This window comes from Podarcis tiliguerta (genome assembly GCF_965153285.1).
Source record: "Podarcis tiliguerta genome assembly, chromosome: 13".
In the NCBI taxonomy this organism is placed as follows: domain Eukaryota; kingdom Metazoa; phylum Chordata; class Lepidosauria; order Squamata; family Lacertidae; genus Podarcis; species Podarcis tiliguerta.
Genome location: NC_139546.1, coordinates 22,477,360 through 22,489,899, shown reverse-complemented (window position 1 = coordinate 22,489,899; position 12,540 = coordinate 22,477,360). Strand labels below are relative to the sequence as shown.

At 44.4% G+C, this 12,540-nt stretch overlaps 1 protein-coding gene across 25 annotated transcripts in view; it reads left to right on the top strand.

The window, feature by feature from the left end:
- SRCIN1 (SRC kinase signaling inhibitor 1) overlaps nt 1-12,540 on the top strand; it is a 322,505-nt gene that overhangs the window by 295,754 nt on the left and 14,211 nt on the right. For 18 of the 25 annotated variants that reach the window (XM_083408486.1, XM_083408493.1, XM_083408497.1 and 15 more), the window contains 3 exons: nt 306-458; nt 4,471-4,578; nt 6,900-8,144. In XM_083408486.1, the coding sequence (XP_083264612.1) occupies nt 306-458; nt 4,471-4,578; nt 6,900-8,144 (1,506 nt within the window). The remainder of the gene's footprint in view (nt 1-305; nt 459-4,470; nt 4,579-6,899; nt 8,145-12,540) is intronic. The other 7 variants (XM_083408491.1, XM_083408485.1, XM_083408489.1 and 4 more) reach the window with 2 other exon arrangements.

Sequence of the window (12,540 nt, the reverse complement as noted above, 5' to 3'; positions counted from 1 at the left end):
TGTATTCATCCCGATTTACTTGCACATTTTCCCATTAGTCATTCATTCACCCCACACCTCTCAATATATTTCTCCATCTGTTTCCAAATTGCAAAAAGCCTCTTTTTTTAAAAAAAAGATGCTATTATAGGCTGAAATAGCACTTTCATCCACTTCGATTCACACCAGTGCAAACCTAAATTTCTAGTATGAACATTAATCCCTCCCATAAAACAGGGAGCACTCCCAGGGAACTAGATTTGTCCCATGCCCTTTCCCCCTTCCTCTTTCCCATTCATCACCTCTCCCTTTGCTTGTTCTTCCAGAAAGCCGAATCAGAAGAGCTGGAGACCCAGAAGCCGCAGGTGAAGCTGAGGAGGACTGTGTCAGAGGTCGCTAGGCCTGCCTCAACGCCCCCCATCATTGCCTCTGCCATCAAAGACGATGACGAGGAAGACCGGATCATTGCAGAGCTCGAGGTAGGCAGGGCATATGTAAGAAGGAGCCACTTGCAAGTGGTCCACAGAACTGCAGAAGCAGTTTTGGCCCCAGTGTGGCCATTTCCATCCATGTCGTTGAGGTGACTCAGTGGCTGCACTGTGGCCAGGCTGATAAAGCCCTGTTCTAGTAGTCTGTGAAGCCAAGAGATGGACTTCCTAATTTTTTGTAGGGAGTAGAGCAGACATAGGCAAACTCCGGCCCTCCAGATGTTTGGGACTACATCATCCCTGACCACTGGTCCTGTTAGCTGGGGGTGATGGGAGTTGTAGTCCCAAACATCTGGAGGGCCATAGTTTGCCTATGCCTGTAGATTCCCGAATTATGAGAAATTCAATGAGAAACCCTCCAGAGCAGGATCTCCTTAAGCGGAGATTCACTTTGTAGGTTATGTTCTGGCTGAATGTCAGCAAATGTTTGCATCCCTAAGCATGACTTGTGCTTCTAGACATTACACTCAGTCTGGAATCCTGCATTAACCAAATGTTGGACCCCCCCAAAAAAACATTTAAAATCTGGGACACGCTAACATCTACTCAGAAAACATCTGGTTGTTGTTACTAAGAGGTGAGGAACCTCCCATCATCCCTGACGGTTGGTCATGCTGGCTGAGGCTGATGAGAGCTGGAGTCCGTTCTCTGGAGAGCCTCAGGTGCTCAACACCTCCAATAAGAGTTGAACAACTAAGGACTAACTGCTTGTTGTGCACTATCCCTAAGGATGGGGGAATCTGCGGCCCTTCAGATGTTGTTAGATTCAACTCCCATCAGCTCCACTCAGCATGGTGAAGGTGGTGGCTGGAAGGCCGCAAACTCCCTCCAGTCCTGTTCAAAACTAAGTCTCATTAATGAAAGTATTGCACTATTGACAACACTTATTGTCAGGCATTTTCATTAGCTCCATTATGAGGCTGCTATGGAACGAACAGTCCCTATTGACTGTGATTGCCTCATCTGATTGTCTCATCTGATTCATCCCTTCCCATCAATGTCTTGTCTGTAAAAGGTCAGCTTGTGAATTAACACTGTTGCTGCACTCTGCATCCATTCCTGTGTTGCGGGCGACACCATTCTTTTCCCCAATACATTATTAAAATCATTTGTGCCCACAGCAGAACTGCATATTTTTGAGATGTAAGGTTTCAAATAACTCAGGATAATTACTAAGGGGTTTAGTGGGGGAAGGTGTGTTTTTGTGTGTGTGTGTGTGTTTTGAGGGGTTAGGGTTAATGTATTTGATCTTTCTAATAACATTCCTCCAGTATATAAAACTCGCTTTCTTATGGGATGGCTATATATACATGAAATCTGCACTGACTTAACAATGCCTCCCAAAAGCACAAGATGTATTTCCATGTATTTTCTTTTTACTGGATGAAATATGGTACCATTACAACCATTTATAAAAAAAGTTATCTATATAGGTTAATTATACACAGTTAACATGGCCCTTCTCTACAGATATAAATCCGAAGAGAGTTTGAAATTGACACCTGTAAATCCTTCTCCCATTTGTCTTTATCTTTGTAATCTTCAGGCTCCAACATAATTCCACAGAGAAGACGGTTTTGCAAGTAACGTGACGTATTAGCAGCTGTTCAAATTTTGTCAGATTTCGTGTCACTTAGCTCTCATTGTATTGCCTGAATTTGACTCCTAATTTGTAATAATTTGAATCTCAACCAGAAGCTGATAAGGGGGGGGGGGGGGTCAGGAAGTGATTCCACATTTTACATTTCATGGCTTTATAAATGACATCTACCTCCCTTCCTCCCACCCAGCCCCACACTCCACAGAAAATTGAAAAAAACCCCACATTGTTCTCAGATACCTAATCCCCTTGCCTTTTGGAAATGTTTGCAATATAAGAGCGGTGTCAATAGTGTCAATTATTCTCTGTATTTATCCCAAGTTCTAATTAGGGCTTTATATATTCCATTACATTTCGGACTGATTTGGTTTAATTTTCTCAAATCCGTGCTGCTGGCAGAGTATTTATTTTACATTGTTCAGTGTTTCCCAGTGTTACCTGGGCATCAGCTGAAAATGTCAGAGCTAGCTACACAGCTGTATTGTAGTTTTTGGTTACAGGAAGAACAGCCACATTTTGTTCTTGGAGCCAGGTAAATTTGTTCAAACAGGACATTGAATTGGATTAAGTTCTTCTCTATCCCTTATGAAATTATTGGAGGTACAGTTAAGGAAACGACACAGCAGTGTCTGTGATGTTTCATTTTTATTATAGCAATGCTATCCATCCACACATAGGTTTTTCTGATGCTCACATTTTTAACCCTCCTGTGTCTTGTTTCCCCAGCTGACTTTTTTTTCTCTGTGTAGCTATGGCTTTGGATAGTGACATTCCCAAATGCATCTAATTCCCTTATTTTTCCATTTAAGAGTATGGTGTTTCCCCCCCCCCCCATTTGCTGCTTTGGTTATGCCATCTGAATGTGTATCCCCAGAAATTCAGATTTCCCATTGATAAACATACTTTCCCAAATCGGTATTAAAAATAATATTTTATGGTCCTGTCAAAAGTTATTGCAGGGTTATATCACATTGTTCCAAACTTGGGTCTCCAGCTGTTTTTGGACTACAACTCCCATCATCCCTAGCTAGCAGGACCATTGGCCAGGGATGATGGGAACTGTAGTCCAAAAACAGCTGGAGACCCAAGTTTGGGAAATGCTGTTCTATATGGTTGCTCTTTGAACCATGTGGAGGGAAACACCAGTGGGTTTGGAGTGGAGAAATGGGGATACATTCAGATGACAGAACCCTCATTTAACGCAACTCCACTCTAAGTTCTCCTCTTCCAGTGGATTTGCATTTTTAGAGAAAGGGTGTTACGGAACTGTTAAGAATGTAAGCGTGCAGTTAGCCATGGGTTAGCCAGACCCAGCTTTTGTCAAATGAACTTTTCAGCTGCTAAAGAAATGTCACTTGGACTGCAAAGGAAATGAAATTTAACCCAGAACCTGCAGATATCAGAAATTCACCAGGTTGTTCGTTACTACTGTAAAATGCTGGCAATGTAGTAGTATAGTAATCAACTTGGAATGGTCCCTGAGTTTAGAAGCAGTTTATGGGGAAATGTTGCCTCCTGGTGGGCATGCTTAGAACTACACTATCCAACTCAATTCTGAGTATTATGATTTTAACATATTCTCTGAACCATCGTTATGGTAACAGCCAAAACCTCCAAAGGGGGACTTACAGACTTGGGACTGAAACCCTTATACATTTTCATTTTGATTTCTTTTAAAGCAGAGCTAAGTGTAATATGTAGCTTGGTGTGATATAGAAATGAAGTTCTCCTTCACCTTAGCAAAGCTTGTTATAATTTAGAATTACTGCAGATCTGGAAGCAAAAATGACAGTAGATTTGTGGGTGCCAAGAAGGACCCCGAGATCAACTTTCTTCCTTTGTCTCCACCTCCCCCCCCCCCCCCCGAAACATCACTGCAATGTCTTTTTTATCACTAGTCAGTACAATTGGGCCAACTGGGTGAATGTGGGCTTAAAATCAAGAAAAGTTTATGGTTGGTATTTTAAAAACAAACAAGCAAGTGTAGTTTTCACCTACAAGTGAATTTCAAGGTTTCCTGTCCAGCAACATTGAGGGCATAAAAGGGGTGTACTGTATTCCTATTTCTGTGTGTCATTGTCATTCTGTAGCACAGTATACTGTGTGTTACACAGCTGAAAGTGGGTGTTCGCATAACGGTACATCTTGTGATTTATTTTCAGTTTTTAACAAACCTGCAGATCCTTTTCAGTTTTTAACAAACCTGCCTGCAGATCCTTTCTGAAACCGAGGGTATGGCCAAGTCCTGTGGTCATTTTCCTGGCTGTCAGTTCCATGCCACCCCATAAGCTCGTGGTTATCCTCCTTGAGCCGCAACCCACACTATTTTGTTTTCTGTCTGTATACAGCCCCTCAAAAAAACCAAACCCAAAACAACCACCTTCCATGTTCTGACTTCCTCAGGTATTTCAGAGAAGCTCTTCATTTATTCCTAAGTTCCATTGCGACCAGCTCGCCCCTGCCGCAGACATGTGGCCCAATGGGGCCACCATAGCAGCCGAAGGATGGAAGGTAACACAGCCGTTGCTCGGACGGATCACAACTCCCTTCTTCTCTTCCTTCCCTCTGACCGGCTACCTGCCATAGCACCTCTAACAGGACTCCTCTTCCTTTTCTGCAGCCCCTTGTTAACTCTTCTTTCTCTTTCTCTCTCTCTACCTCTCCGTACATTAACCAACTAACGGCTCTTCCCCACGTCACCCACCTGACACAAGTAGTGTGCATTGTCCTGACACAACACGGGATCCAACCGGCACTAACCCTGTGTGACTCTTTCGAAGGGAAAGGTGTATGATTTGCTGGGCCTCCCCCCAAAGAATGCTGGGAAAGTTTGGACTGGGGCGGAAGCGGGAGTGCCGATCACTTTTTAGTTGGGGGTAACTCACTTTTTCTGCTTGCGCTATTATTCCGCCTGCACTTCCAGACAAAGGGATTTCCTGATTGCAATGCATGCCACGCCTTTTGGGCGGAGTCTGGGTGCCTGTTCTCCCTGCTCGTTTCCAAGTGCATGGATCCTGGGGGGTAAGGGGGGCAGAGAATGCCACATTCTTCTCTCCCCCAACTACAATGCTTCCGTTCTGGTGTTAATCTGTGGCTTGAGTCACATCCTATGAAATCGGAAAAGTTTTTGATTACTGTTAGTATGCAATATCTGGAAGAGGTCTGGAGATTTGGTTCAGTGTAGAGCAGCCTTTCTCAACCTGTGGTCCCCAGATGTTGTTGAACTACAACTCCCATCACCCCTAGCTGGCAGGACCAGAGCTCAGGGATGAAGGGAGTTGTAGTCCAACAACAACTGGGGATCCACAGGTTGAGAACCGCTGGTGTAGAGAGTGGGATACCGTTGAGAATTTGCTGATTTCTCTCAAACTGTCTCAGCGGTGCTCCAGGGAGGTTAGGAAACTGGGGGCAGCGATGCCTCTGAATGCCTGTCGCTGGAAACCACAGGAGGAGAAGAGAGTGCTGTTGCGCATGAATCCTGCTTTTGGGTTTCCCACAGGCATCTGGTTGGCCCCTGTGTGAACAGGATGCTGGACTAGATGGGCCATTGGCCTAATTCAGGAGGTTCTTCTTATGCCACACCCTCCTCTAGCACAGGATCTTGTGGTTCCCTCCCCACCACCTCAGTAGCTGCAATAAGTAGAGACCCAATGTTAGGTGAGCTGAAGTGGCAGCCGATAAAATTACATTGACATGGACTGACAGATGGGTGTTCCTCATGCTCTGGGATCCCATGGGGGAGGACATGTACCTGCAGTTCACATTGGCCGTTGTCCTAGGAGATTTTTATTTATCTTCCCCCTCACTGTTTGTAGCGCGACTGTTGTGCTTGAGCCCTCTGCTCTACAGATAACTTTCCTGGGGTGTGTGCCTGCTCTCTGCTCGTGGTAAGCTGTGGGTTGGATTCTGTGGGCAAAAGTGCTTGTGGGGAGTTGGATTTGCTTTATGTGCAAGGGGTTAGGATACTTGGCTTCTTCATCGCTTCTGACTTGACTTCATTTCTGTGGGCACACCTACTACTTAAGGTTACCAGATTTTTTTTCAATGAATCTGGGGACACTTTTCAACTTCCTACTAAAGAGATGGATTTTGTCAGGGGACTGATTTGCAAATCCAGGGACTGTCCCCGGGAAACAGGGACATCTGGTAACCTTATACTACATTGCACTACCAGCTTCCTAGGAATCATATTTTTGCAAGAGAAAATAGAGATCTGCAACTATCTATCTATCTATCTATCTATCTATCTGTCTATCTCTATCTATCTATCTATCATCTATAAACTACAGTTTCCAGGACTATTTGGGGGAAGCAATCACAGTTAACCTGGAATGATGTTGCATTGTAAATTAGCCATTTGGCTTTGCCTATAAACTATACCTTGAGATGACTGACAGGGTTTTCTTGTTTGGTAGACATCAAGATTTGGGCTGCCATCCACAGGTATCAAATTTTGGAATGGTGTTTTGCCAAATATCCTTCATTTGGGTCCGACTTCAACAGATCTTGTGGAGGAAACACCCCCACATTGGTGCCTGAAACGTCTGTGATGTTCAGACTAGTTCTTGTGGTGGACCAGCTTTCTCCAATGTGCTGCCCTCCAGATGTCTTGGACTGCAACTCCCATCAGCCTTTGCCAGCATGTCTAGTGTTCAGGGGTGATGGGAATTGCACTGCAAAACAAGAGAGTGGCCCAGATGGCCAAACAGGTTGACCCAGGTCCACTATTAAGAACTCATTGGAATATTGAGCCGAGAAGACGGTTGTTAGCTTTTTTTCACCCAGCAAACTCTCCCGCCTCAATAATTCTTGTCTGAATTATTTCCCCTTAGGAGTCAGGACTCTCAAAACCTCCATCTGATTACAATTCCCACCTCCCTCATATTGCCATTTCTGAGTGGGTGTCCAGCTTGACATTTCCTGAATCTCAGCCAGAAGCTGATAAGGGGATATGCAACCCTCGGACCCGTGATCACCAGTGCATCAGAGGACAGACAGGAGTCATTGGACGGACTATGGTGGAAACGAGGGAGAGCCCAGAGGTCTTGCTGGGAAATCTGAAAAAGGATGAAAAGAAGCTGAAAGGAGGCCTGTCCAATAAGGCCTCAACATGCACTCATTCTCTGCCAGCTAAGGTGAAATCTCATAGATATCTGCCTGGAAATGGTCTTATTTGTGACACTGATCATGGGGGAGAAGGAGGCTTGGTGGCATTTGAAAAAACCAAAACTTCACTGGAAGATGAAATTGTTCAACTCGGAGGAGAAGATGCTATATCTGTGAAAGTTTGGGGCAAGCAAGCAAGTCGTCTACAGACAACTGTCCAAGGGATTGGGGCCCATTCAAAAGAAAATGAATCACCTGTTGTCACACTTGTCTATAAGACATTTTCTTCACCAACAGAAGGAGGCGACGTGTTTGTAGGGTTGGATAAGAGAAGCAACACTGCAGAATCAAAAAACGAAGAAGCCGATCAGAACACAGAAGATGTTCCAATGGCTTTGAAAGGCCCTGATGTTGCTATTGTACCACTGCAGAGAGGTCATCTGACAGATGCTTCAGAAATGTATTTCCCCTTGCAGCATCCAGAATCCCCTGGGAATAAAGAAGTCATTGGGTTTGACGCAGCATCCCTGGCTCCTGTTGGGGCCAGCACAGACAAGGACGAGATAGACACAGGTTTAGAAGACAAGCAGAAGGAAAGCACTTCTCTTGATGACATGACCGTCAGAAGCCGAGAGATTTGCAAAGACACTTACCAAAGGCTGGACAACCTGGAAGAGACCATCAGAGAACTCGAAATGACTATCAGTGAAATTAGCTGCCAGGCATCTACTGAGCTTATATTTGCTCAAAATCACATTGGGCCTCTGGGCTCAGAAAATGGCAAAAATGGAGAATGGAAGGTGGGCACGCATGTGCCCAAATGCAGCCATGCTGGATCAGTGGTTGTGCAGCCTGACTGCCGTGATTTAAAACAGTATGAAGCAAGCAACAGCACACCCAAGACTTCTCCAACCAGCGCTAAACCTCCTCTGCTGCCCAAACCTCGGTTCCTGTTGAACGACGACCCACAGGTTCACTTGTTTTAAACATTCCTCTTGTTCTGCTGTACCTCTAGATTCCTCCCTGAAAGTCTTCTCTCCTGTCTGTCCTCTCAAGATTCGACCTGCTCTTAAGAGACAAGGTTTGAACCATCTTAAAGGCTGGGTCTCTGCAAAATTGTAGATTTAAGTGGAATTTCAATCTCTCTAGGAAGCCAAACGAGATGCCTGCCACTTGTTTGAGCTACTCTTTCTTTCTGGCTATGGTAATGGCATGTCTTAGTCTGATTATTCACTGTTACTTTCTTCATTCTGTTCATGCTAGTTTATTCTTCTTCCTCACCACTGGCACCTGATCTGTCTCTGAAATGTAGGGAAGGCTGTCTCTTACCAGGAACGAAAGTGCAGCACCCTCTTTGCATTTCTCTTTGAGCCATGTGAACCACAAATGCAAACTAGCCGCACAAAGCCAGGTTGTTGAACTGTCATTGCTGCCTCCCAGCCAAGAAATCTTGGGGGGGAAGTGACTCTTTTTTTGGTAAAGGGGTTTCCAGTAGTGGTTCATCAATCAACCTCTCTTCCCATGGAACTCAGGAAATCGTAGCTCTGTGAGGGGAATAAGGGTCTCCTAACAACTCTGAGCACTATTTATTTATTTAGTTTATTTATTCATTGCACTTATATACCACCTTTATCTCCCAAGGATCTCAAGGTGGTGTACATGGTTCTCCTCCTCCCCATTTCATCTTCAGAACAACCCTGAGAGGCAGTTTAGACTAAGAAGTGGCGACTGGGCCAAGGTCACCCAGTGAGCTTCATGGCTGAGTCGGGATTCGAACCGTGTGTTCCCAGGTCCCACACTCTAGCCATTATGCCACACTGGCTCTCTCTCTCCTTTCACAAACTGCATTACCCAGCATGCTTTGGGGGGAGTGATTACTTTTGAAAGTGGCATGATACTGCTTTAAAGGTACAGTACAGATGGGGCCTCTGGTTAGATTCTTTTTAGTGGCTTATGGTTGACCATGAGGCCCTGGAGCAATGCCCTTAAAAATGGACTTTAGTGGTGATAATTCACACCCTTGTTAAGTTTCTTTTGCACTGCCATAATGGGCAAATGAGAATCAAGGTTTCAAAAGCAGAACTCGCAGGAGATGCTTGGCAGCCAGAGTTTAACCTCAGTTTCTGCTAGCCTCAAATTTTTCCAGGAGAAGGATGTTGCCCAGGCAATGAGTAAAAGATGCCCATATGAAGCTTAAAAAGAAGCAAAATCTGCATAAGATGACATTTTGGCAGTTCTGGTATGATCAGCAAGGTTTTCTTGGAAGATCAACCAGGGATATAACGGGAAGACAATCTGCTAGATATCCCAGTCCCAAATTATTTAGGATTTTATACAGCAGCAATAATGTTTTGAAAACGGCTGGGCAGCTGATAGGCCTTGTGACTGTCCTCTCTTCAGCTGTTAGTTGACATGCTGTGACATCATGGACTGCTCATGAACATCCGAACTGCTTAGAGGGGGAAGGTTTGGTCATAAGATGTTTGTAGTCCCATTCCCCTTGTGATGAAAAAAAAAGTGGGGGTGAGCTGTGTGAAGGGCTGTGATGCACAGAGTGGTAGAGGAGAGAGGCTGTGTACTTTAATAAGCAAGAAACCATGATTAGCAGAGCAAAGTCTGGCAGCACTGGAGGTGCAGGCAAAGTGAGACTATAGGGATCCGGGGGGGGGGGGGGATCTGGAAAAGGTGCAAGTCTTGAGAAGGAGTTTGTAGGAGGCTAGGGGCATGCCTGGGACGCGGGTGGCGCTGTGGGTTAAACCACAGAGCCTAGGACTTGCTGATTAGAAGGTGAGCGGTTTGAATCCCTGCGACAGAGTGAGCTCCTGTTGCTCAGTCCCTGCTCCTGCCAACCTAGCAGTTCGAAAGCACGTCAAAGTGCAAGTAGATAAATAGGCACCGCTCCGGCGGGAAGGTAAACAGGGTTTCCGTGCACTGCTCTGGTTCTCCAGAAGTGGCTTAGTCATGCTGGCCACATGACCCGGAAGCTGTTCGCCGGCTCCCTCGGCCAATAAAGCCAGATGAGCGCCGCAACCCCAGAGTTGGTCACGACTGGACCTAATGGTCAGGGTCCCTTTACCTTTTAGGGGTATGCCTAGATGATCAGAGGAAGAAGATATTGATCCAGGCATGGGGATTAGAGTAGCAGAAGGCCGAGAGATGATAATTAAAAAAAGAGAGGAAATATTTGATTGTACAAAATGTCTGCTCAGGATCTTCAGGATTGAGCTGACTAAATAATCATGATAGTCTATTGTTGTGCCAGGTGATGTACATTCTTAAAAAGAAAATACTCGGCCAATTATTCACCATCTGTTAACACAAGTTACAGAAGGAATAGGGGGAGGGAAAAGAAATTAATCGAAAAAGATATAGATACTTTGACAAGTGCCATGTAATGTAGATGGGCCCTTTAATCAATTGCCGGATGTAAAGACAATTACCAAAATTCAGGAGGGAAAGGTCTCATGAAAGCCTAGCAACACGATGTATGTTATTAAAGAGGCAAAGAATTCCAGCAGTAAGAGGAAGGAAAAGGAAAAGGTGGCCTAAATGCCAGAGACACAGATAAGTGGCTTGAGTGGTGAAACAAGGAAAAAGAAGAGAGAACAAGGAATTAAAGACAGTTCGGAAGAAGAAAAGCAGAGGGGAACAATATGAGAAGAAGCATATGAATGCAAGAGGGAAGAAGCAGACAAATCTTGGTAAAGAGATGATGGCAGCAAGGACCTGATGAGATGATGTGCACAGCAAGAGGGAGTGAAGAACAGATGCAAAGAGGACAAGCGTAAGACATCGGAATATATCTCTCAATATAACAAAAAAGAAGTAGGCTTGCATAGAACATCCTCTGCTTTCAGCAGAATGTATTTGTTTGAAATCTAATTAGGGGTTGGATTAAGAATCATGGAGATCGCCATCAAAGCGGCAAGATTCTGTGCATCAGCATGTACTACTCGGAACCGGATGATTAAAGTGCCTTACTAACCAAATAGCCTTCAACAATTCACTCTAGTGTTAAGTGTGAATGTGCATCAATGCACTCACATATCCTAGCCCTTTGCCATGCTGTTAATTCCAGTCTTTCACTGGCCTGGAAACTGTAATTTTGCGTGTCTTTGATTGTAATTTAGTGGCAGGTCCATGATTGTAATAATGAAGATCGATTGGTACTTGTGAACAATTAAAATTCAAGATAACCAAGAGCCTTGGGACTAATAATCACAAATCAAGAGCACAAACCAGCTGAAGTTAAACACTTCTAATCCAGTTAATGCAACGGGAGAGGCAGCCTGCATGATGCTTAGGTCTCTCCTTCCAGTATTAGTGACTTTAAAAAGCTTAAATTTGACTATATCGTGCCCAGAATACTTTCAAATCATTAGACCTTTAGAACAGGGATGGTCAGCCTGCAGCCCTCCAGATATTTCTGAATAGCTCCAATCAGTCTGGCCAACACACAGAAATGATGGGAGTTGTAATTCAGCAACATCTGAATGGCTGAACATTGGCTGTTGGCCAAACCCAGAAAACATAAAATTTGCATGTGTTAACAAGGCTTTGCTGCCAGGTAACTGCCCCCAAAGTTTTGCAGGCGCAAACAGTATTGAAGGTGGGACCACGTATAACTGTCCCGATGCCATAATGAGCGCAAATCATTATGAATGTACAATAAAAAGGACATATAGAGGGGCTCGTACAGCCAGACTTTATTGCACATTACTTCTGCTTTGTTTGTAGGGTGGTTATACGACAACCAGCGTTCATCCTGCATTCATCCTGATTCACTTAGTGGGATGCTTACACATTTTCCTGTTAACCATTCATTCATCCCACACTTCTCAATGCGTTTCTCCATCACTTTCTAACCTGCAAAAAAAGTCTGTTTTCTTGTTCTTTTTTTAAGTGGATTAGTTGTGCTAGGGCAACAGAGTGCTTTAATCCACTTTAAATCTGCAAGCCTAAAAGGTGGGTGCCCTTTTTTTTATTACCCACTATGCAGGGCTGGCCCCAGGACATGTGGTGGTACTGATGAAGGCAGGAACCCATGTCTCATGCGAGGATGTAGTGCATCCCAGCAAAACAGGAGCAGAAATGGTCAATGTTCGCTTGTTCATCCCCTGTCCAGAATGAAAATCAATCTGGCAAATACGATCAGTATTTGCTGTTGTTGTTGCTGCTTTCAGTCTGCAAATGATATGTAATTAATCATATCCCTGTCCCGCCCACTTTACATTGTGTTTATGTTGCATTGAAATGCATGGGGTAGAATAACATAATTGCAACGTAATTTATACAATTAAAGTATGTAAGCTACATAATATCACCGCAGCCGACAGCGAGGTGAATAGCATAGTTTGCTATGGAACA